Source organism: Microcaecilia unicolor, chromosome 1 (assembly GCF_901765095.1).
Source record: "Microcaecilia unicolor chromosome 1, aMicUni1.1, whole genome shotgun sequence".
In the NCBI taxonomy this organism is placed as follows: domain Eukaryota; kingdom Metazoa; phylum Chordata; class Amphibia; order Gymnophiona; family Siphonopidae; genus Microcaecilia; species Microcaecilia unicolor.
Genome location: NC_044031.1, coordinates 430829156 through 430856071, shown reverse-complemented (window position 1 = coordinate 430856071; position 26916 = coordinate 430829156). Strand labels below are relative to the sequence as shown.

The following is a 26916-nucleotide window of genomic DNA, read 5'->3' as shown; positions in this document are numbered from 1 at the left end:
AGAGTGTTGAGTAGTAGTTGTTATACTTCACCCCTCTAGACTACTGTTTTATTTCATAAATAGATTTGAGGATCCACAGGAAGAAATGCTGTGAGTCTTGTCTGACAAAATATTTTGCTAAGAGAGTGACTTACTTGCCTGTGTAAACATGCTAGTCAAGCTTTGTGGCTGGTTTGTAGAAGGGCATTGTTTATTTAAGCTGCATGAGACTCAGGTTTAATAATATTCCAGGTATGAAAACATTTATTTAAAACAGGAAGTTCTGCAGTAAGTCGAGTGCGAGCATAGATTTAGCCTTCTGTTTTCATTTCTAAATCTGGTTTCTTTAAATTGCAGATTAACCTGGTCAAGTTTAGCCTGCTTTGGTTCAGATTCCATTTAGCAAGAACCTGCCTTTTGCTCAGGGTTTGTTGTTTCTACCATCCTGAATAAAACAGCATTATGTGCAATATGGATGCGCCTGTGTTGGGGCACATTCTGTGAAATTTTATAGGGGTTGATGTTCAGTCGGTGGTGGTATTTTTTTAGTTGTTGCTGGCATTATTCCTGAATATTCAATGCTGGGCCATGTCCAAACACTGAATTGGACATTCGAGTTTATGAAGCCAGCTGTCTCTTCGGTCAAATGCAGTGTTCAGCACTTAACTGTATAAGTGTCAGGGCTGACTGTCATACGGTCCGATGTTAGCCATTTAACTTAGGCGGTCAATTGTTGAATGTTGGCATGTAACCAAATAAGTGCCGACTCCGCCTCTGGACACCTCACAAACCAGCTGACTTTCACTTTAGTGGTCTGGTTAAGTGCTGCTCAATATTAGTGAATAGCCCCACCCAGGCAATTTAACCAGAGCATCTCCTGGCCACCTACTTAGCTTTGAATATTGACCCCAATTAAAGCAATGCAATTGCTTTGCTCATATTAAAACATTCTCTTTTTTTCCTATCCAGATATTTTTAGTGTAGCAAATAATACAGTGAACTCCATACAGAACTTATGCAAACAAACAATAAGAAACATAAGAATGGATGCACAGCTTACAATTCATATCTTCCAAACCATACTCTAGCTTCCCAGTCCTGTCTAGATGAGTTTGCAGTTTCTTAACTTTCTGTGCAGTTTGCTCCACTTGAATCTGTTTTCTCCAAATACTCTTGAAAGATGGCTACCGAGGAGATAAGATTGACAATTTCAGATTTTATTTCACAGGTTGTCTTGTAATGCCCTGCTAATTGTATTGTGAAGAACATGAAGTTCCTCCAACCCAGCCTCCAAGGCAGTCATAGCAGCATTTACTTGCATCATCTTTTCTGGTGTTGGAGGGTCTTGTTTAGAACAGGGGAAGTGGAACACCTATTTGTTGGGAGGAGCCCAAGCTCCGCTCTGACCTACCCCAGCTCCATCCCTTACCCTTACCCTACCCTACCCCTCCCCATCCACTCCCCCAGCATTTTCCATTTCCTTCACTTTCATTCCATAGGCCCCTCCCTCATGGCAGCCAACATCCCGGGTGTCAGCCAACCACGGAACGCCACTGGCTATGCCACTGCTTACAACATTTCATAGGTTACTATAGAACTTTGTAAGTCTAAGTGTTTTGAAAATATGCTTCATTGTATTGCATTTATTCGAGATTTTCTCACAGTGGTGCGTATGTTTGTTTTTCTTTTCAGGGCATACAGGACGGTTATTAAAATCCTTATGCTTTGCAAGCCTATCATTTCTACTGCTGCACATCATCTTTCAAATCACAATAAGCAGCCTTCGGGCCAGAAACAACATTGAACCTGATTTTAACTGTGAGTATGACATGTCTTATTTTTTTTTATAAACTGAATTGGGCAAGAATTACCTAAAAAAACAAAAAAAACAATCTAGAATGTCATTTTATGAAAGATACGATTTCTTAGCAAATTTCAGATGTTACTTTAGTGGTACAACAATATATTTAAACAGTCATGTTTTTGCAAGCTCTTCTCTAGACAAATATTCACAGGAGCCAGTTATTTATTTTTTTTCACTTTAATTACATGAAGATTTGTCAAGCTTCACTTTTGTTTGAAATATTTTACCTTAAGTCCTATGGCAAAAGTTTGTGCCAAAGGATGAAAACTGGAGATTTCATAATAAAGTTGGTTTAAGTGGAATGGTTGGCTTGGTGAACAACCTCATTTTTTTCCAACTGAATTTAAGGGGCAATAGTCAGACTGCCTATATTGGTGAAAATCCTGTGGGTAGGTTTTACCTGCAGGATTTTGCACCAGTATTCATGGCAAACCTATGGGGACAATTTTATTTATTCATTTATTTATTTACTTATTTAGATTTTGCTCACACCTTTTTTCAGTCAAGGTGAGTTACATTTAGGTACACTCATGCCCTCATGATCAAAAGCCCCGCGCTGTTCCAAACAGTGCCCTAAAAATAGCGCCGGGACAGCGCAGGGCTTTTCTGCATCGATGATCAAAGATAATGCATGCAAATCTAAGCAGCGCTATTATCTTTGATTATCATGTTTAAGTGCGGGAGAATTGCGCCTGAGCATGCGCTCAGCACAATCCTCCCACACTTGTTTAACAGGTCTGGGCTGTCAAAATCCCAAACCTGTCAAACAGCCTGCTGAGGCCCGAACAATGAGGGCTGGAGGACCGAACATTGTCTCCAGCCCCCCCCCCCAAACCCCTAGAAAACCCTCTCCCACCGCCCCACCCAGCGATGGGGGGGGGGGCTGGAGATCCCCCCAATGATTCGACCCCCTCCATGCCCAGGGAGGGCTGGAGATCCGGTGGGTCTCCAGCCCCCCCCCCCGAACCCCCATAAATTGTGGTGGCCGCCTCCGCCAAACGCTGTCCCACCCTCCCACTCAGTGATGGGGGGGCTGGAGGTTCGGTGGGTCTCCAGCCCCCCAAACCCCCACAAATCGTTGTGGCCGCCACCCTGTTATCCATCGACGGAGGGGGGGCTGGAGGTCCAGTGGACCTCCAGCCCACCCCAACTCCCCCCCCCCCAGTGTTCTGAATCCCTTGTGGTCCGTGGTCACCCACCCTCCCTCCTGGCCGGCCCCCTTACCTTTTGTTGGAGGAGGGACGCAGCCTGCCTGCCTCCCTCCTCTTCCTGTCGACGCCGCTGCAAAATGGCAGCGCCCAGCCCCACCCATTGCATCCTGGGATGCGCTGGGCGGGGCTACAGACCATGTAAGGGAATCGGATCTCCAGCCCTCCCTGGGCATTGAGGGGGTCGGATCGTTGGGGGGACCGGAGGTCCACCGGACCTCCAGTCCCCTGTATGCGTTTGCTTTGGGGGGGAACGGGGGCCTGCTAGCATGTAACTGCATGCTAGACATGGCTCACCATTCCTCCCCAATGATCCGCAAAGTCTAACGCCAGCTCAGAGCTGGCGTTGATTTTGCCGCAGCCAGCAACCCAATCTTTGGTGCGCTGGCCGCTGATCATTGGGGATGAATGCGTTAAGCGCTGATTAGCATGCATTTGCAAGCTAATTGCGCTCAAAGCCCTGTTTAGCATGCCTTTGCATGCTACTTGTGCTAAGAGCCCTCGAGTGCATCGTTTCAGGCGCTCGAGGGCTCTGATCATGGGTCGGCAGCAAACTCCGGCGCTAGTATGGCGTTAACAGCCTCTAGCGCTGGAGTTTGCTTTTGATCATGAGGGCATCAGTTTTTCCCTGTCCCTGGAGGGCTCACAGTCTAATTTTATACCTGATACAATGGAGGGTAAGTGACTTGCCCAAGATCACATTGCTTGTTGCCCTTGAAAAATTACCTGCAGAGGTTTGTGTATGGTTTCTCTGCAGACAATGTTTCAGGTGAAGACAATGAAGACAGTTTTGAGTCTTGAAAAATATTTGTGTTCTATTTCCTGTCCTCTTCCAACCTCGGGGACACTTCAAACCTTTATGGGTAAAATTACTTATGTGGTAGAACAATATAGATAATTATACTCAAATTGAGGATGGACAGTTTTGAAAGCATGAATTCTGCAGGTATAAATCTTTTTACCTGTGAAATCCCTTTGAAAATTGAACACTTATTTTGTTCCCTGTGGAAGATAATTTTCTAAAATCACATTGTGGCTATATATACACATAAATTACCTTTTTATACAATACCAACCGCTGTAAAAATATGTGCCATGACATGATGGCAACATGAAACAGTGTATCATTTTCACTTTTTCTTCATCACTCTCAACACCTTTCAGTCTTACATTGCCACCTCTGGCCTGTCTTCACTCCCAACATCACTGAAATAAAGTCTTGCCACCTTGCTTTACATCTTTAGCCATTTTTTTCTTCTGCCTGTTCTTTTGCTATCCTGATTCCTTGTGGTTTTTCTTGTGCTTCTCTGTATTTTGTGAATGTTACCCTTTTTGCCTTTATTTTTGAAGCCACCTGTTTGGCGAAACATATTGGTTTCTTTTTCCTCTTGTTTTTATGCATTTCTGAAAATAAAAATATGTGGCCCCATTGTCGTGGAACACCTAGCACCTGCCTGGGGTTAAGTCTGCGGCTACCGGGAGGGCCTGTCTCCAGTACTTCTCAGGCCTACCTGCACCTGGGCACATGCTCTATACTAGCACCCTCCTCCTACTGACTGGGTCCCACTTGCCTCTGGGGGAGTCTCCCACTCCCAAGTTATTCCCCAGTGATTTCAAGGTATTGGGCCACACTCTCAGAGGTTAAACAGTTCTTGGAAAGCATACACAGACCCAAAACACAAACCACAAGGATTCTTAGTCAGTCCAGAACAACAGAGCCAATAAATTAACAGATTTATTGTTACAGTAGAACAGTGAACACTTAAAAAACCAGGTGGAAAAGTACAGCAAACAATAACAGAAACCCAGAACAAGGATCAACATTGAAACTATCTAACACTTGTTACTACCTGGGTAGCACCTGGGGAGTTTCAGGAAATTAACTGCTCACAAGTCTTGAACAGGACAGAGATGTTTCTCCTCTGTATTTCCAAGCTGAGACTGGGGAAAATCCAGTACCTCCTGATTAGATTTGAACTCCAGGGCCAATCGGAGCTCAGGGCACCAACTTTGAAAGTATCTGGCCAATGGTACTGCAAATTGCCTTTTCACAAGCTTAAACTGGAAAAGAAAAGTATTTTCTGCATCAGCTTTAAAACATAAAACAGACACCATCTGCTGGCCAATTAGGGGAAATACACTTCATAAAATAATGCAGTTCAAAGGCTTAGAAACCTACTGTTTTGTCATACCTCTCTTCATTAAGAGAGATCCCAGACTGCAGCCTGTATAGTCTGCTGGTCAGGTCTCAACAATCCAGTTTCAGGATGGTTCTGGCTCTTCCTTCCTGGACAGTCCATCAGCATTGCCATGTTCACTGCCCTTCTGGTGCTATATGGTGAAGTTGTACTGCAGGGACAGGCTCCACTATTCTCTCCCAAGACTCTTTTAAGCAAGACCAATGGATTGTGATCTGTGGTGACAGTAGTCTCACCCATATAGGTATGGTTGCAGTTTCTTTAGGGTCCACACTAAGAATGCTGCCAGACAGACGCCCTTGTCCCTGCTTTTTTGCCATTCAAATGTTGGTCTTTCCAGTTTGCAAAATGGCTGTTCATGCTGGACGTTCTCAGCAAACAGATGTTCATCTCACTTATTTTCGAACAGGAAATTCTGACATATTTCCTATTAAAAGATACATGTGAGATGGGCCCATCCCTAGTAAAAGTATATTCTATAAAATATATTCAGTCCCATATACAGTGAATGCCCACATTTACACATTCTTTGTAACTGGTGCAAATCTATGCATGAGAATTTGTGCACTGCTGGGACTGGACTTGGATGCCTGTTGGTATATAGATATTTATATTGGCTTTATAAACCAGGATTAAAATAGGCACTGTTTTTATATGCCACATATGGGGACTTTATAAAATGCGCCCCCTCCCCCCCCTCCCCACATACACACATCACCATGAAGAAGTCACTTTACCTTTGGTAGTCTCAGGTACCCAGTTAGATTGTGAACTTTGGAGAACTGATTGTGTCTGTCGATAATTTTTGGGTCCCTTGTGCTAAGCTGTGTTATGCCGCAAATGAATTGTATACCGCATGGTAGACAGTAGTACAGACCTGATCTAAAAAGGCAGCTGCTGTGTTAAAAATCCCACATTAGCCCCCAAATTCTATAAATGATGCTTTAAATTGTGTGCGCAAATTTGGACATGTGACCAATTTGAATGCACAATTTAATTAAATAATAAACCAATTAGCACTGATAATTGACTATGAATAATCAATTAGTAATGCTAATTGGCAACAATCGGAATTTACACACACATCTTGCTAGGCATATTCTATAAAGATGCACGCATAAATTTCTAGTGCGCAGATCTGAAAAGGGCATATGGGGAGGTCATGGGCGTTCCCAGAATTTGTGCGCACTGCTACAGAATACACCTGATCCACGTCTAACTAAGGCACAAGGATTTACACCTGGTTTCAGCTAGTGTAAATCGTTGTGCCTAAAAGTCAGGTGCACCTCCTGGCAATAGGCACTATTCTATAAATGGTGTCCAACTCAGAGCGCTGTTTATAGAATAGCATGTATTTTTTTGGTACTGATTTTAGGGCTAAATTCTATATATGGTGCTTAAAAAATCCATGAGGAATTAAGTGTATTCTATAAGATATAGGCGCGGTGTATAGAATATGCTTAGCCAATACTGTAGCGCCTAAATCTATGTGCGCCCATTTAGACCAATAAAAACCTGGTGTAAATCCCAGCATGTAGAGTTAGGCACACTGGCCCATATTCTGTAGTTATATGTGGAACTTTGGAATGCCCACGAAATGCCCATAAACATGCCCTTTTAAGCTATGCATGCTTATTTTGAACTGTGCGCTTTGCAATTTAGGCACAGTTCGTTATAGAATACGCTTAGTGATTTCTGCGCATAAATTGTGATAATTGCCAATTAATGCTCATTATTGCTTGTTAAGTACTGTTGAAACCACCGATTGCTATGTTACATCAATTAAGTTATGCGTGTATCTCCGCGCATTATCTGGGTGCCATATATAGAATCCGGGGGAAATAGACTCTAGTCTTAGTTGCCTAACATGGGTCTCTTGAACTCTTCTGAGAGTATGTATTTCATTCTACTGTCCAGAGGATAACTATTTACTGGCTTCTACCATGACTGAACAGTCCCAGTGGCTTCAGCTGTAAGTCTGCAGCTACCATGCCTGGTGGTAACAGATAGATCACTGGTGACCCTGGCAGCAAGAAAAATTGGAGTCACCGTGAGAGAGAGGGGAAGCATAAGGGCACATGATCTATCATTCAATTCTTTGACAGGCATTCAAACAAGCCTGTCCCAGTCTTACGTCTTCCAAATTCCATGGCCAATGATGTTATCATAAATCTGAGTCCAACCATGCAGTTACTGTGATATACAGTCCATGCCTATTCCACGTCCATAACATGCTAATTTCCCCACCACATAACAGAATATGCAGTTAGCATATGAATTATTGTGTACTGTCATGCCAGTGCACTGTGTGCCAACAGTTACATGGTGCTAATTCATGCGGTAATTGCTTACCTCACTTTAAAAAAATGGCCAACATTGTATTCCTCCATAAACTTTAGCAGCCTTGAAACCAGCTATTAGGTGTACTCTCTTTACATAAAATATTAATAATTATGTAATCCTTTTCAAAGCATGCATTATTTGTTTTACCAATAGGTGTTCCCCGTAGCCAGGGGCCTTCAGTAGGAGTAGTAGTCTGATGGTTAGTGCAGTGGCCTGAGAACCAGGGGAACCAGGTTCAATTGCTGCTGCAGCTCCTTTTGACTCTGGGCAAGATACTTAACCCTCCATTGCTCCAGGTGGAAAATAAGTTCCTGAATATAATATGTAAACTGCTTTCTGTGACCACAGAAAGGTGGTATCTCACATCCTGTCCCCTTTCCCTATCATAAGAACATAAATGTTGCTCTATTGGTCAGAACAGGGGTCCATCTAGACCAGTATCCTGTTACCAACAGGAATTTGTCCAACCCAGGCTACAAAAACTGTTTTTACTACTTGCTCTGGCAATGACTTACAGAGCTTAACTATCTTGAATCTAGTCAGAACCTATGGGGCTCATTTTCAAAACAGAAAGATGTCTCAAAATGGTATAAAGTGTCATTTGGATGTTTTTCTCCCCCCCAAAAATGCCTAAATCATGATTTCTGGAATTCAGATTTGTGACTTTTTCTCTGTAGAGCATGCAATCCAGAAGGGGAATGTTGGGGTGTGTTTGGGGCAGGATTTGAGCATTCCCAAAGCTTGGACATTTTTCTGCCATAATGAAAGAAAGCAAAAACATCCAGGGCTAAAAGTTAGATGTTGTGGTCTAGACCTGTTTCAATTATGCCTAAGTCACAAAAAGGGTGTGTGTGTAAATGGTGTACAGTAGAATGTTCAGAAAGATGTGAAAGTATTGGGGGTTGTGTTTGATTCTAAGCTCTCAATGCAGAATCAGGTAGTGAAGGTCATTCAGTTCTCTTTTGCTCAGCTTTGTATATTGTATAAATTGAAGCCTATATTGTCGCAATATAAATTTAGGAGCATGTTACAGAGCATGGTTCTCTCCAGATTGGATTACTGCAATGCTCTGTACCGCGTGCTGTGTAGTGCGCGGTGCAGAGTATTGCAGTTGGTTCAAAATGCAGCAATTGGTTCAAAATTGTTGCTGGTGTTTCAAAGCTTGAGCATACAACACCTGTGCTGGATCAGTTGCACTGGTTTCCTGTGCTTTCTCAAATTTATTATAAAGCATTGATTCTGATTCATCAAGCATTATATTTAGGGACTCCGATTTATTTGCTCAATCTGTTCGTGCATATTGTCTGTGATGGTCGTTGCATTCAGAAAATGTGATGCACTTACCTTTATACACAGTAGCAAGAGTTTATTATGCTGATACGAGTTTGTCTGCTTTTTCCATTGTGGGGGTTCAACTATGGAATGCCCTCCCTAGACAACTTTATATGTGCAGCAATGTGGGGTCAGTTCAAGGAACTGCTAAAAACACAGTTGTTTGTGGAAGCTTTTATGTAGGAGCAGTGTGTGCTTAATCTATAAAGGAGCAGTATAACAACAACAACAACAACAACAACAACCATTTCTAAAGCGCTACTAGGGTTACGCAGCGCTGTACAATTCAAACATATAAGTAGTTTATAGTTGGTTTGTGATAAGTGGAATGTGATTGTTATTTCTGTTTGTTTTTATTACGTAATTTTTTGTAAACCGCCTAGGTTGTAGATGATATACAAATTTTTTAAATAAATACCTTGTTAAGTTAACAAGCTAATCAGCACTAATTGGCATTAATTAGATTTTATATGTACTACTGTCTAAGTGTATTCTGTAACGTGGAGTGCATAAATTTTAAGTCGCATAGTTGAAAAGTGGGCATGGTTATGGGTGTGAAGTAGGCGGGTCATGAGTGTTTCTAAAATCTATGCGCATTGTTACAGAATACACCCACTCTGTGCTTAATTTAGGAGTTGGGATTTACTACTACTTATCATTTCTATAGCGCTACACCGTTTGAGTTGGCGTAATTCACTATGACTAAATTTAGTTGTGTGGAATGGTATTCTGCGTATTCTATATACCACTCAGAAATTTAAGCCTATTCTATAAATTTTAGGCATACTTTAGAGAATACGCCTAGGCATATTTTTTTTTCTGTGTCAAATTTTCAGGTGCTATATATAGAATCTAGCCCTGTATAACTTCCATCGGGATAGAAAATATCAATGAAACAGGACATTGATCAAGAAAACAATGAAAATGTGAACATTTCAATAAGATGTATTTAATTTCATCATAGGTATTAATTGAAAACTTATCCCAGGCTTGATCAACCAGAATGTCTGACTCATGACACAACCCTGATAGAAAAAAAGCAATGCCATCTACAGGGCTAACCTGCCTCATCTCTATACTAATCTGAGCAACCTTGTTTGAAAAGACATTTGCCAAATCTTGTGCAGAAGGACTCTCATTGCAAGTTTTCTCAGTTGTAGAATTAGAAGTTATACTTTTTACAAGTGAAAACAGTTTCTTGCTATCAAAGTTATCGCAGCCCACTAACTTACTATAATAAAATTTCTTAGCTTCAGCTACCTTCATTTTATATTGTTTAAAAGATGACTTCCAAATAAAACTAGCTTGTAAGTCTTTAGTTTTCCACCGTTGCCTCTCCAAGCAATGACAGTCCTGTTTTAATAAGCATAATTAATCCGAGAACCAGTGAGCCTTTCTAAATGACCTAAGCTTCCTAATAGTTACGGGTGCAATCTTATCCAAGACCAACACATTTTTAAAGAACCTTGGTCAGGGCTTCTAGAATGGAACCAAGTTGTCATCTCAAGACAAAAAGAAGCTTCATCAATTCTACCCCTTGTTGATTATAAGTTGAAAAGGTTTTTGTACTGATGATCTTGAAAGGCATATTTCTATGATAAACTCTAATTGAAAATGATCTCTCCAAGGAACTTGCCACTAGTTCTGTCTTTAGCAATATGTAACCACAGTGAAATGTTCAGAATAATCATGTTTATGATTCTGGTAGATGGCTTATTTCTTGGAGCCCCCACTAGTATAACTGATACTCCCCATGACATTAGGAAAAATAACTATCTTGCAGAAACTCTTTACCCCTTCCTCCTCTTCTGCTTAATATTATGATAATGGGTGTGAATCTAGTACAGATTGTGAATGTAGTATAGAATGTAGGTAAGCATGCCTTACAGAAAGGAGAAGATATATCTGATGTCTCTGGTCTCTCTAGTGGGAATCAGTAGCAGGATAATATAAAAGTGTCATTTTTCACCTTTACGGACAACCTGTGATGCTGATTTATTTGCATTGCCAGATGTTCATGTACTGTATCTCCTTGCCTGAATCTATTCATTAATTTGAAGCTCCTCTAAGATTTGCCTGAGTCAAAAGATTCTGCTATGAGAGGTTCAGTATCACCCACAATGTATATAAAAGAATAAACTATTCTAAACACTACTGAAGTGTAATACAAATACATGCCTATCTTAACTAGGCCAAGGGGATAGGAAAGCACATTGCTTTTCTTCCTTTCTTATAAAGGCTAATGTCAGTTGTGAGTAATTTACACAAGACGTATTTCAGCTGTTATGAGTGATGAAAACCAGACGTTTAAGCCTCCGTTGCCTCAGGTACAACTTAGATTGTAAAACTTCTGGGAAAAGGGAAATTCCTACTGTATCTGAATGTAGCTCACCTTCAGCTACAACTGAAAAGGTATGATCTAAGTCCAAAAAAAATAAATCTATGCATGACCTACTATACTAAATTGCATTACTATGCTGTTATGTTTGTAGTGAATGCATGTTGAAATTGTATTAACATGCACATATTTGCATTAATAGTAGCATTTTTTTTATTAATGTGAATTTTTATGTTAAAATTTAAGGGTCCCTTTTACAAATACGTGGCAAGCCTATCGTGGGCATGCCTTGTGGCAATTTGGCTCTACCGCCAGGCTCCTGGGGAAACCCAGCAGTAGTTCAGACCCCAAAAGTTGCTTGAATAAAAAGGAGTCTGCTTGGATGGGCTTTAGCTCTAAGTAGAAATAAATCTATTTGGGGTTGAGATTAGTGGAAATCAAATAAAGCTTAAAAAACTTGTATGTAGGTGTTTGTGAATAACCCTGTGTAGGCCAGTTCGAGGTAGAGCAAAGAGTTTTTATGGAGCTTCTTTGGTGGCTTTGGTGCAGTATCCAGAAGGATAGTATTGAAACAGGATCTGTAGGGAATCCCGATAGAGAGGTTTCAATCATGACGAAAGAAAGCCAGGAGTGTTTAATTGGAGAACAGAGTAAAGGATGCAAATTTTCCCTGTCAACCCCAAATCAGCTTGTAGAAGCAAGGGGGAAAACACAATTTGAAGTGTCTATTTACAAATGCTAGAAGCCTAACAAATGGGAGAGTTGGAGTATATAGCACTAAATGAAGAGGTAGACATAATAGGCATCACTGAGACCTGGTAGAAGGAGCACAATCAATGGGACACTGTTAGGGTACAAATTATATCGCAATGATAAAATGAAGCAAATCTGGGGGGGGGGGGGGGTTGTGCTATATGTTAAAGAGGGAAATAAGTCAAATATAATAAGCATTCTACACAGTGCGTATTTCTTAGTAAAAAAGGTGCCGGTACTCAAATGCTAGGCCACCCTTCAGGGGTGGGGTGATCACTGAGGGATCCACCCCACAATAGCCAGGCCCCCTGCAACTGGTCACAGAATGTATGACAAGGCAGGATTGGTGTGTAGAGTCTCAGCTCTTTCATTAAAACTTGGGGTCCATGGGTCAATTTTAGCAGACAATAGAAAAGGTGCCGGTACTCAGTACCCCCTCAAAAAAAGCCCTGATTCTACATGAAACAGATAGCAGTGTGGAATCCTTGTGGATTGAAATTCCATGTGTGAAGGGAAGGATTATACTGGTAGGGCTGTACTACCATTCACCTGGACAGAATGAACAGACAGATGAAGAACAGTTTACAGAAATTAGGAAATTTGGCAACATTATAATAATAGATGATTTCAATTACCCCAATATTGTCTGGACAAATGTTACATCAGGGAATGCTAGAGTGGTAAAATTCCTAGATGTAATAAATGACTGCTTCTTGGAGCAACTGGTCCAAAAACTGACAAGAGGGGAAGCTGTTGTAGATCTAGTCCTTAGTGGAATGCAGGGCATGGAATGAGAGGTAATGGTGTTGGATCTGCTGGGAAATAGTGATTATAACATGATCAAATTTGAGCTGATATCTGGAGTGAAGTCACTAAGGAAATGTACTGTAGCAGTAGTTAATTTTTGAAAGGGCAACTATGACAAAATGAGAAGCTGAATGGATCGGCCACAAATGTTAAGACTTTAAATCAGGCATGGACGCTGTTTAAAAATACCATCATGGAAGCCCAGACCAGATGAATTCCACATATTAACAAAGGCGGAAAGAAGAGCAAATGACAGCCAGCATGGTTAAAGGTTAAGTGAAAGAGACTATTAGAGCTAAAAGAACAACCTTCAAAGAATGGAAAAAGGATCCAAATAAAGAACATATGGAGCAACATAAGCACCGTCATGCTAGATGCAATGCATTGATAAAGAAGGCTAAAAGAGAATATAAAGAAAAATTTGCCATGAAGATAAGTAACACCTTTTTCAGAAGCAGAAGCCTGTGAGGCAGTGGTGTACCAAGGGGGGAGCGGTGGGGGCGGTCCGCCCCGGGTGCACGCCGCTGGGGGGGGGGGGGTGCCGCGCACCTGTCGACTTCACTCGTTCCCTGCTCCCTCTGCCCCCCCCAGCAGGTAAAGATGCACCCGGGGGAGGTGTCGTTTCGCCAGGAAAAGGTTCGGTTGTTTTGCTGCTGGGGGAGGGAGGGTGCCGCGCGACTGTCGGCAACACTCATTCCCTGCTCCCTCTGCCCCGGAACAGGAAGTAACCCGTTCCGGGGCAGAGGGAGCAGGGAACGAGTGTTGCCGACAGATGCGCGGCACCCCTCCAGCTGGTAAAGATGCACCCGGGGGGGTGTCTGTCGTTTCGCCAGGGGGGGGTCACGCTGCACCCGGGGGGGGGGGGCGCATTGGCGATCCGCCTCGGGTGGCAGCGACCCTAGGAACGCCACTGCTGTGAGGGAATCCGTGGGGCTGTAAGATCATGAAGGAGCAAAATGGGCATTCAGAGTGGACAATGCCATAGCAGGGAGATTGAATGAATTCTTTGCTTCAGTCTTTACAGAAAACGATGTAAGAGATCTACCTCTACCAGAAATGGTTTTCAAGGGTGAGGATGCAGGGGACATGAAAGAAATCTCAGTGAACCTTGAAGATGTACTGAGTCAAATTGACAAGTTAGAGTGATAAATCTCCCGGACCTGATAGCATACACCCCGGGGTACTGAAAAAATTCAAACATGAAATTGCTGATCCGCTGTTAGTGATCTGTAACCTGTTGTTAAAATTGTCTGTAGTGCCTTAAGTTTGGAGAGTGGCCAATGTAATGACAATTTTTAAATAAGGTTCCGGAGTGAAACGGGAAACTAGAGACCAGTAAGCCTGATGTCAGTGCTGGGCAAAATAGTAGAAATTATTATGAAGAGTAAAATTACAGAACACGTAGATTAAAATGGTTTAATGGGACAGAGTCATCATGGGTTCAGCCAAGGGAGGTCTTGCCTTACCAATTTTCTTCATTTCTTTGAAGGCATGAATAAATATGTGGATAAAGGGTATCTAGATTTTCTGAAAGATTTTGACAAAGTTCCTCATGAAAGACTGCTAAGAAAATGAAAGTAATGGGATAGGAGACAATGAGGGGCATAATCGAAAGGGGCACCCAAGTTTTCCTGAGGATGTCCTCGCAGGACGTCCGGCGAAGGGGCGGGGAAACCCGTATTATCAAAACAAGATGGGCGTCCATCTTTCATTTCGATAATACGGTCGGGGACGCCCAAATCATGAAATTTAGGTTGACCTTAGAGATGGTCGTCCTTAGAGATGGCTGTCCCCGATATTCAGCCATCATGGAAACCGAGGACACCCATCTCAGAAACGACCAAATCCAAGCCATTTGCTTATGGGAGGAGCCAGCATTCGTAGTGCACTGGTCCCCCTGACATGTCAGGACACCAACTGGGCACCCTAGGGGCCACTGCAGTGGACTTCAGAAATTGCTCCCAGGTACATACAGTGGTGGAAATAAGTATTTGATCCCTTGCTGATTTTGTAAGTTTGCCCACTGACAAAGACATGAGCAGCCCATAATTGAAGGGTAGGTTATTGGTAACAGTGAGAGATAGCACATCACAAATTAAATCCGGAAAATCACATTGTGGAAAGTATATGAATTTATTTGCATTCTGCAGAGGGAAATAAGTATTTAATCCCTCTGGCAAACAAGACCTAATACTTGGTGGCAAAACCCTTGTTGGCAAGCACAGCGGTCAGACGTCTTCTGTAGTTGATGATGAGGTTTGCACACATGTCAGGAGGAATTTTGGTCCACTCCTCTTTGCAGATCATCTCTAAATCATTAAGAGTTCTGGGCTGTCGCTTGGCAACTCGCAGCTTCAGCTCCCTCCATAAGTTTTCAATGGGATTAAGGTCTGGTGACTGGCTAGGCCACTCCATGACCCTAATGTGCTTCTTCCTGAGCCACTCCTTTGATGCCTTGGCTGTATGTTTTGGGTCATTGTCGTGCTGGAAGACCCAGCCACGACCCATTTTTAAGGCCCTGGCGGAGGGAAGGAGGTTGTCACTCAGAATTGTACGGTACATGGCCCCATCCATTCTCCCATTGATGCGGTGAAGTAGTCCTGTGCCCTTAGCAGAGAAACACCCCCAAAACATAACATTTCCACCTCCATGCTTGACAGTGGGGACGGTGTTCTTTGGGTCATAGGCAGCATTTCTCTTCCTCCAAACACGGCGAGTTGAGTTCATGCCAAAGAGCTCAATTTTTGTCTCATCTGACCACAGCACCTTCTCCCAATCACTCTCGGCATCATCCAGGTGTTCACTGGCAAACTTCAGACGGGCCGTCACATGTGCCTTCCGGAGCAGGGGGACCTTGCGGGCACTGCAGGATTGCAATCCGTTATGTCGTAATGTGTTACCAATGGTTTTCGTGGTGACAGTGGTCCCAGCTGCCTTGAGATCATTGACAAGTTCCCCCCTTGTAGTTGTAGGCTGATTTCTAACCTTCCTCATGATCAAGGATACCCACGAGGTGAGATTTTGCGTGGAGCCCCAGATCTTTGTCGATTGACAGTCATTTTGTACTTCTTCCATTTTCTTACTATGGCACCAACAGTTGTCTCCTTCTCGCCCAGCGTCTTACTGATGGTTTTGTAGCCCATTCCAGCCTTGTGCAGGTGTATGATCTTGTCCCTGACATCCTTAGACAGCTCCTTGCTCTTGGCCATTTTGTAGAGGTTAGAGTCTGACTGATTCACTGAGTCTGTGGACAGGTGTCTTTCATACAGGTGACCATTGCCGACAGCTGTCTGTCATGCAGGTAACGAGTTGATTTGGAGCATCTACCTGGTCTGTAGGGGCCAGATCTCTTACTGGTTGGTGGGGGATCAAATACTTATTTCCCTCTGCAGAATGCAAATAAATTCATATACTTTCCACAATGTGATTTTCCGGATTTAATTTGTGATGTGCTATCTCTCACTGTTACCAATAACCTACCCTTCAATTATGGGCTGCTCATGTCTTTGTCAGTGGGCAAACTTACAAAATCAGCAAGGGATCAAATACTTATTTCCACCACTGTAGCTCCCTTACCTTATGTTCTGAGCCCCCCAACCCCCCCCCCATAACCCACTCCCCAAAACTGTACACCACTACCATAGCCTTAAGGGGTGAAGGGGGGCACCTACATGTGGGTACAGTGGGTTTCTGGTGGGTTTTGAAGGGCTCACATTTACCACCACACGTTTAATGGGTAGGGGGGGTGGGCCTGGGTCCACCTGCCTGAAGTGCACTGCACCCACTAAAACTGTTCCAGGGACCTGCATACTGCTGTGATGGAGCTGGGTATGACATTTCAGGCTGGCAAAAAATATTTAAAATGTTTTTTTTTAGGGTGGGAGGGGGTTGGTGACCACTGGGGGAGTAAGGGGAGGTTATACCCGATTCCCTCCGGTGGTCATCTGGTCAGTTCGGGCACCTTTTTAAGGCTTGGTCGTAAAATAAACTGGACCAAGTAAAGTCGCCCAAGACTAGGGGACACTCAATGAAGTTACATGGAAATACTTTTAAAACAATAGGTGGATATATTTTTTCATTCAAAGAATGGTTAAACTTTGAAACTCATTACCAGAGTGCTTGCCCCAGGATTGGTAGCTTGGAATGTTGCTACTCATTGGGTTTCTGCAAGGCACTTCTGATCTGGATTGGCCACTGTTGGAAGCAGGATACTGGGCTAGATTGACCGTTGCTCTGACCCAGTATGGCTGTTCTTATGTTTTCATGTTCTTGTGTTTGGCAATCCCTAATATGTCCTATATAGATTCTTTTAAAACTTCTATTCAAGAAAACCTAAATTATTTGTAATTCTTTGCCTTATAAAGGCTGACATTTGTGGCTGTGAATCAAAGCTGAGAAAGCAACAAGGTAAGTTTTCCACAAGATCCAATATGAAAAACAGAAGAAGAGCAGACCGTATGTAGGAAATAGTCTTTATTCATGACTTTTAGCTTCTGGGTTTAAACAAATGAACCCAACATGGCCACGTTTCACCAGTATAGCTGCCTCAGGGGCAGAGGAATACCAGCTGGTGTAAAAGTCCAGGGCTCACTGTATCTCTAACCTGGGTTTATATGTAGTGAGTCAAAAACCATTGGTAAAAACTGTATTTTTTTTTCACTTTATTTGATTTACCTCCAGTCATCAAAATGGCATTGAGGCAGTTTACAATTAAAAGCTCAAGACAGCAGGTAAAGGAGTAGGGGAAGAGGTCATGGGAGAATTTAGTGACAGCTGTCAAATGGTTGAAGGAATAACTATGTTTTGAGGAATTATTTTAAAGGTTGGGAAGGAGGAGTCATTTTAAGTTCAAGAGATAAGGTATTCTAGAGATTAGACCCAATGTAGAAGAAGGCAGTAGTGTGAGTGATATCAAGCATGATATATCAAGGTTAGACATGCAGTTTTTACCAGCATGGTGAAAATTGGACTTTTACACCAGCTGGTATTCTTCCCTGAGGCAGCTGTACTGGTGAAACATTGACATATCGGGTGCACTTGTTTAAACCTGGGAGCTAAAAGTGGTGAATAAAGACTGTTTCCTTCATACAGTCTTTATTTTACCCTTCATACAGACTTTATTCACTTACTTCATACAGTCTTCTGCACCTTTTCTGTTTTAGAGTTATGAATCAATGCCATAGTTATTGTTTTTGCTCATTATATATTCTCCAATAGATGACAACGTGAACAGGCCTGGATAATCTATTTGTAAAACACACCTATCCCTGATCATTAAGATATGGCAGCACTTTCATGCAATTCAATTTCTGACCATGATTTTACTCAAAGCCTTGCTACTCTGGTATTGGTAGCGCTAGTCCAAAAGCAAGCTGTTATTGCAGGTGGACTGTTTCCTGACGATACCGTAATGGCTCGATATTCAAAGCAATTTAAGTTGGCAGGAGAGGCCACCGATATTCAGCAGCAGTTCATTGGGCAGTGTCACTGAATATTGGTTTTAATCACACACCATAAAGCCAGACAGTAGAGGAGCATTTCAGGGACACAGCCAGGGAAGAACTGGGAGGTATGTGGGTGCCAGCAATATTCAGTGCCAGTGCCTATGTAACTAACTGGTAATGGTAATGTTAAACCGGTCTTCTATCCTGCTATTACCTCACAGTTGTAAGTGGCTTACAATTTATAAGAAGCCAGTTTCATTTAACTGGGTTGAAGAACAAAAAGTAGTACATTTATCTACTACTACTAACTAGCATTTCTAATGTGCTACTAGGGTTGCGCAGCGCTGTACAATTTAAACATAGAAGGACAGTCCCTGCTCAAAGAGCTTACAATCTAAAAGACAAGAGAACAATCTAAAGACAAGTGAACAATCTAGAGGACGAGTGAACAGTTAGTCTGATAGGGTGGATAGATTTGGGGCATTCTATATATCTTGAGCGGTTAGGCGCCAAAGGCAGCATTGAAGAGGTGAGTTTTAAGCAGAGATTTGAAGATGGGTAGGGAGGGGGCATGGCGTATGGGTAAAGGAAGATTGTTCCAGGCATAGGGTGAGGCAAGGCAGAGTGAGCGGAGCCTGGAGTTGGCAGTGGTGGAGAAGGGTACTGAGAGAAGGGCTTTGTGAGCGTAGTACATTTATCAATTAGAATGAGATATATATTTCTGGAACAAAAGAGTTTTCATATTTTTCCTAAAATCAAAATAGGATTGGGAGAATTGAAAAGTAGACGCAGTCATATTCCATATCCTTGCCACTTGAAATGTCAAACATAGTTCAAACAAATGTAATCTCTTTTTCCCTTTTGGTGATGGAAAAGAATATCCTACTGTTCCGGTGCGTCTTGTTCTCAGGGCAATAGTAAATATAAAATGTGGATATAAATAATCCAGTGCTAGACCATGTAGAAGTTTATAAAGAAAACAAACCAACTTGAAATTTATTCTGGCTTCAGTAGGCAGCAAGTGTAATTTTAAATAGCTAGTAGAAATACTATCAAATTTAGGGGGCCTTTTACTAAAGCTTAGCTTGAGTTATCTGCAGCAAGGCCCAGTTTGATTCCTGTGGGCCCTGCTGCAGATTACTCGAGCTAAGCTTTAGTAAAAGAACCCCTTAGACAGTCCAAAAAGATAGGATCACACAAAAGGTCCTATCTTTTACCGCTAAGCTATGCAGGTTGCAGTTGCTGGATTTCGAAACCAATCTCCTCTAATCCCACCCCACCCCACCCCACCCCAGTTCCTCTAGTTCCAATGTCCTCCTTACCCCGGGAGCCATCTGTGGTGGTCTAGAGAGATGGGCAGGAGCAGTCCCCATACACCCCTACCCTGACTGCCTCTGAATTCAAAATGGCATGTGCTGACCATTAGCAGTAGTCTTACAGTGATACTGCTAGGGGTCAGCCTTCCATATAAAGGGCATACATTTCTTATGAGGGTCCGGTAATGCCCAAATATTCAATGCCAGTGTCTACACATAACCTGGCATTGAATATCAGGGCCTACTTTGATCTACAGTGGTCAGTACTTAAAAAAAAAGCGCTCACCTTCGCTGCCTGAATATTGACCTAGAATAAGATTTTTAGAGTGCCAATAAACAACAAGGATATTCCACACATATTGGGGGTAATTCTGTAGAGTTTATGCACCAGTTACATGCATAAGTGTTTACAATACTAGCATGGTAACACACACAGTAAATGACGGCAGATAAAGACCTGAACGGTCTATCCAGTCTGCCCAACAAGATAAGCTCATTTTACACAAATACACATATATGTACATAGGTGCATGATTGTCAAAAATGTGCCTAGGCACTATTCTATAAATATGCACATATCTTACATAGCACATGTGGACAGGAATGAAACTTACATGTGTAACTTGTAGAATTCTCTATGTGGCAGGCATATCTCCAGCATTTAAGTGTGAGCACTAAATGGCAGCTCTATGGCTGACATAAGTGCTCACAGTTAACTGCACGGTTAAGCTGATATTTTATAAAGGAATGTGGGCACCTACTTTCTTTTATAGAATAAGTGTCACACAGAGGTCCTCTGGGCACTGAAATATGGGTGCACTGTTATAGAATTATTCCCACTGTGCTACCGTGATTGTACTGTGCTTAATCTGCTGTTTTCCAAAGAGAGATGCACATTACTAGTCACAGGTCAAATTAGAGTGGTAATTTAGGCTCTGATCTGCCTGAAGAAAGTATCTGCAATGGGATTCTCAAGGGAGAGGCGTATAGAAGAAGGGAAATGAATGCTGTTGAAGCATCCTTTTCATTTCTTTCCTAATTAAATTTTAGTATAACACTTTGGGTATGATGTATTTCCACAGAATGCTAACTGTGCTTACCAAAGTGATAAAAGGAAGTCATGAGAGCATGGGAAGAATTTTCTTGATGCAGCATGCCCTGATCCTCCATCATCACAGGAAATTAAGTAGATATTATCGTTCATAACAATGTACTGTATTACAGTAAGACTTACTGGAGGGTTACTCACAAGAACTGGAAGAAGGCCAATTCAATCATAGTCTGCATGGCTGGTTTCAAAACCTCTGCATCCCTTCGTAATAGTCATGCCTTTGCTGTTAGAAGACAGGAGAGAACTGTTTTCATACATTAGCTTTCTTGGTAAATTGGACAAAACAGTCATTGTTAAATGGACAGGTTGAGGTCCAGGCCAGTCACTCACTAGCAGCGTTGCAAAGGGTCCTGAGTTTGCTTCGTATTTCAGGTCTAATGCTGCCTGTGGTAGCGAGAGCAGGGGATGTTGCAGGGGCAAAATTAACAACCCCCAGTGTTAATAGGAGTGGCCTAGTGGTTAGAGTGGTGGACTTTGGTCCTGGGGAACTGGGTTCGATTCCCACCGCAGGCACAGGCAGCTCCAGTCACTTAACCCTCCATTGCCCCAGGTACAAATAAGTACCTAAGCTGCATTGAGCCTGCCATGAGTGAGGTACAAATAAATAAAAAAAACATAGCAGTGGCATTTAGTGGTCAGATTTAAGGCACTGATTACATGATTAGAGGGAGACTGGTGTACGATACCTGGATGAGAACTGTTGCCATAATAACTGGACTAAAATAAGTTCAGAGGTAATATAGATTATTGAGGAAAAAAAATTCAGAGTAGTTAAAAACTAAAGGCTCATGGCACCAGATTCTAGTGCTAGCACCAGGTGACATGGCAGCAGGAGGAAACGTCCAAGTCCAAAATAACGGATAGTTTAAATGTGAAAGTTTATCTTCCTCTTAAATTGAAAATATACAGGAGAAGTATAAAAATGATGTATGTAAATATCTATGAGATATATCAGTATCTGAGTTATCTATAGTCTGTATGTGCTCAATAGTATTGATTGTTTTTCAGACACTGTCAATATACTGTACATAGTGCTGTGCGGTATAAATTGCACATTCTTACCCAGATGGCTCATAGTCTTCACACCCTACATTTTCCACATTCTGCTGTCTAAAAAAAATCACAATTGTACTCTACACTTTCAAGGTGGAATGTAAGTTTTATAATTAATGGAAGGAGGCTGCTCAAGCTATGGAGTGCTCCTTCAACTTCTTCACACACCAGGAGCCCCCACAGAACATTTATTTGCTCTCGGTGCTCTCCCTGTTTCGCTCAGTTCACACACATATTTTAGATCTGTTGCTCAAGCTGTCTTGCTGCCACAGTTGGATTATTGTAACTCACTTTGGGGTCCTTTTACTAAGCCACGGTAAGACGTGGCCTGCAGTAGTTCGAGCACATTTTTGGGGCATGCGCTGGGCCATTTATTACTGTATCTAGGAAAAAGGGGCTTTTTTAAGGGGCTGAAAAATGGACATGCACTAAAATTGAAACCAGCGTGCGTCCATTTTTGGCCTGAGACCTTACAACCACCCATTAGCCTAGCGGTAAGGTCACACACGCTACCCCGCGCAGTAAGCTTGCAGCGTGCGCCAACTTATTTTCTACCATGGGATTCAGAGCACACCAAATTCAGAATAATCCCCCCCCCCCCCCCAACGGCTCATGTGCTAGTCGGGTGGTAGTGCCAATTTTTCGCACACTGTATGTTCGTAGGCCCTCCCAAGTCTTTGTAAAAGGGCCCCTTTATTCCTGTATTTCAGTAAAGCAGTTAGGGGCCGTTTTGCTAAGCTGTGGCAAAAAGTGGTCTGCGGCACTGTAAGTGCGTGTTTTGGGCATGCACTGGGCAGTTTTTACTGCTTCTGGAAAAAAGGGCTTTTAAAAAATGGGACGGGAAAAGTGCATGCAGTAAAACTGAAACCAGCGTGCGCCTAAAACCGGCCTCAGCCCTTAACACCACCCATTGATCTATCAGTAAGGGCTCACGTGCTACATGTGCGGTGACTGATCGGTACGCACCAATTGCGGATTACCGCTGGAAACACCAAACATGGGAGGAAATAAATAAATCATCCAGGCATTATGGGCATGTGGCAAATCTGAAACCACCAGGGAGCACAGTAGCCTTACGGTAGTCTCATTTTGGCGCACGGTGAATGAGCGTAGAGCTTAACACACTTTGTAAAAGGGCCCCTTAAAGTGCCTGCAGTTTATGCAGAACACAGCTATTAGATTGATTAGTGGGTCTGGGCGATTTGAAAGTATGTCTCCCATCTCTCGAGATTTTCATTGTCTTAATGATAAGTAAACGGATTGACTTCAAAATTCTTTGATTTTTAAGTCCATTTCTGGCTTGAACTCTGAGGGTTTAATTGAGTTGTTTTCATCTGCAGAGAGGACTTAGGGTTTTTTGAGACCTTTGAAGTTTGGTTTTCTTTCTTTGAAAATTTTTAGTTTAAATCTATCTTAGAAGCCTCTTTCCCATTTGCTGGGGCTAGATTATGGAATAAGCTTCCTGTGGAATTGAGGTCTGCATCTTCTCTTCTCTCATTTAGGAAATTATGGAAGGCTTACTTGTTTGACCAATAACTAGGTTTTATTTTTAGTTTCGTATATTTCAATTTGTTTTGTGTTTTATATTTTATGTTGTTTATGCTTTTTGTTATTTTCTCTTCTATTGTTTTAAAAATGTAAACAGCGCAGAATCCTTTGGGAATGACAGCGGTATAAAAAACTCTGATAATATAGTACAGTATAATATAGTATGAGTAGAGGTTTAAAAGGACGAATGTCAGTATTTAGACCTGGTATTTGGCTCGTTCAGGTTACAGAAAAAATGCTCCAATTGAGCAGTCCTACACCACAGAGAGTAAGGGAAGTCACAGTAACTATTTTTCTGTTCAAGGAGGGCTCACCAAAAAGAAAAAAGGGAAAATGAACTGGCACCCTCTAGCTATCTGCACCTGCTCTCAGCTGGCTGTTCTAACAATTAGGCTACTCCTTCATATGGATGTTGGACATTCCTATGCTGCCACACAGATGTTCATGTTCCTTGTTTGGCCCGGTTCATAGTTTCGACATTTCAGTTTGTAAAATGCATGTTCATGCTGGACGTAGCCAGGACTTGGACATCCATTTCTCATGTATTTTAGAACAGGCTGTATGTCACCAGAACCTGTTCTAAAATACAATGGATGTCCATGTGTGACATACGGACTTGGATGTTCTTTCTAAAATTTTGCTTCACATGTCACGCACTAGGTGGCCAAGTAACTTGCTGACGTTCACACAATGGGGATAATTCTATAAGAAGCTGTCTAGTTTTAGGTAACAGGAAATGTGGAAATGGCAGTATTCAATCAACTTACGTGCTTAAGTGACCGTATACATGTGTAAATGACTTCTTATAGAATACCAACTAGTGGCAAAGTGTGCATGATGATATGATGGCATGTACTTTACTGCTGGGCATGCACATGAGCAAAAATGTTTACAGAAATTAGGAAAGCTGGCAAATTAGGCAACAGTAGAATAATGGGTGATTTCAATTACTCCTATATTGACTGGATAAATGTTACATCAGGGAGTGCTAAGGAGATAAAATTCCTAGATATAATAAATGATTGCTTCTTGGAGTAATTGGTCCAGAAATCTACAAGAGGAGGAAGGAGCTATATCTAGTCTTTAATAGAATGCTGGGCATAGTATGAGAGGTAATGGTGTTGGGTCCACTGGGAAACAGTGATCATAACTTGATCAAATTTGAGCTGATATCTGGAGTGAAATCATTAAGGAAATCTACTGTGGCAGCATTTAATTTTCGAAGGAACAACTATGATAAAATGAGGAAAATGGTTAAAAAGAAGCTAAAAGGATCAGCTACAAAGGTTAAGACTTTAATTGAGGCATGGATGCTGTTTAAAAATACCATTTTGGAAGCCCAGACCAGATGTATTCCACGTATTAACAAAGGTGGAAAGAAGAGCAAACAACAACCAGATTGGTTAAAAGGTGAAGTGAAAAAGGCTATTAGAGCCAAAAGAACATCCTTCAAAAAATGGAAAAATGATCCAAATGAAGAACATAATTAGCTACATAGGCGCTGGAAAGTTAGATGCAAAGCATTGATAAAGAAGCCTAAAAGAGAAAATGAAGAGAAACTTTCCACAGAGGCAACAACTCATAGTAAAAACTTTTTTCAGGTACATCGGAAGCAGAAAGCCTGTGAGGGAATCCGTGGGACATCAAGGAACAAATGGGACACTTAGGGATGACAAGGCCATAGCAGAGAGACTGAATTAATTTTTTCTTTGGTCTTTACGGAAGAAGATGTAATAGATCTACTTGTTCCAGAAATGGTTTTCAGTGGTGACAATATGGAGGAGCTGAAATAAATCTTGGTGAACTTGGAAGATGTACTGAGCTAAATTGACAAATTAAAGAGTACTAAATCACCTGGACCAGATGGTATACACCCCTGTAAGAACTCAAACATGAAATTGCTGATCTTCTGTTAGTGATCTGTCATTAATATCATTCATAGTAGCAGATTGGAGGGTGACCAATGTAACACTGATTATTAAAAAGAGTTCCAGGGGTGATCTGGGAAATTACAGATCTTTAAGCCTAACTTCAGTGAGGGCAAAATAGTGGAAACTGTTATGTTTAAATCCTTTTTTATTGAAAGCGAACCAACATGTGGAAACTATTATAAAGAATAACATTACGGAACACATAGACAAACATGGTTTAATGGGACAGAGTCAGCATAGATTCAGCTAAGGGAAGTCATGCCACACCAATTTGTTTAATTTCTTTGATGATGTGAATACACATGTGGATAAAGGTGAACCGGTTGATGTAGTTTATCTAGATTTTCAGAAGGCTTTTGACAAAGTTCCTCATGAAAGGCTCCTGAGAAAATTAAAAAGTTATGAGATAGGAGGCAGTGTTCTGTTGTGAATTAGGAATTGGTTATTGGACAGAAAACCTTCCCTCTAAGGTCAAACCAATGGTCCCAAGGACTTTCACTAACCACACTCTCTCCAAAAGACATTACACGATGTGATACCCGCAAGCGAGCGTTCTCCGGAGTAGCCCCCACACCCTGGAATGCACTGCCTGAAAGGCCGCACAACACAAGACTATCTCTACTTCAGGAAGCAGGTGAAAGCTTGGCTCTTCAACCAGGCCTTTAATGGAAGAAGTAACTAACTTGTTAGTCTCACTCACACACACACAAGGAGTGACTCAGGCTGCATACACTGCAGCAGGATATATTTATCCACTCCTACTCTAGCTGAGATAATATTTAACCATTTCTCTGACCTCATGTGCAACTTTCTTTAAATCAATCACCTTACTTTCTAACTCTTCCTACTTTCTTACCTATCTATAAGTTACATCTCTGCTTTACCCTTCGCTATCAATTATAATGTTCTATTTCATATTGTGTTGACATTGTGAATAGTATAGAAAGTGTTCACAAAAAGATGTTTATTCAGCTTAATAAAATAAGCGACCCGACACGAGTCGTGTTTCGGCCCAAATGGCTTGCCTCAGGGGTCTATGACAATTAAAAATGAAAAAATAATACAATCAAAAAATATACACTAGGTATAAATGCAAACAAATCAAATACATTTTTAAAAACCAATAAAATAAAATAAAACATACATATTAAAACAACGTACCTAGGAATCTGTGAAAACAATGTATTTTCCTAGAACGATAAGATTGCAGCCAAACTCATATGATATGTAAGATCTATACAAACATAAAAAAACAAATATATATACATGATAAAATAATCACGAAGATATATAGATCATTGTATACATATACACACATAGGTCATTAAAGATGTGGTCATATTATTATGTTAATAAACTGAGCTGAGACTAAACAAATGTGTTATTATATATATTTTTTTCAAATATATGATTCGAAAATATGCAGCAAAGGGTTCAGAATAAAAGGGATAGACTGGACCAGAATGTATAAACTGGTACGTGAACATCTCAAGTTATTCAATTTTACAATCTCTATTTTTGACATCGGACTATGTTGGCAAAATACCAAAATTGATACTTCGCAAGTGTGTGTCATAGTTAAGCATATAGAGGGAAGTGTTACCCAGTCCATATAATTATCCAGCTCATTTTTGAAAGTGATCGCCGGCCATCTTCCGACACAAATCGGGAGATGGCCGGCGATCTCCTGA

At 41.7% G+C, this 26916-nt stretch overlaps 1 protein-coding gene across 1 annotated transcript in view; it reads left to right on the top strand.

The window, feature by feature from the left end:
- The first annotated feature begins 716 nt into the window (after positions 1 to 716).
- Positions 717 to 26916, top strand: part of PIEZO2 (piezo type mechanosensitive ion channel component 2) — a 556315-nt gene continuing 530115 nt past the window's right edge. Inside the window, exons 1-2 of the mRNA XM_030186524.1 lie at positions 717 to 726; positions 1672 to 1797. Of these exons, the coding sequence (XP_030042384.1) occupies positions 717 to 726; positions 1672 to 1797 (136 nt within the window). The remainder of the gene's footprint in view (positions 727 to 1671; positions 1798 to 26916) is intronic.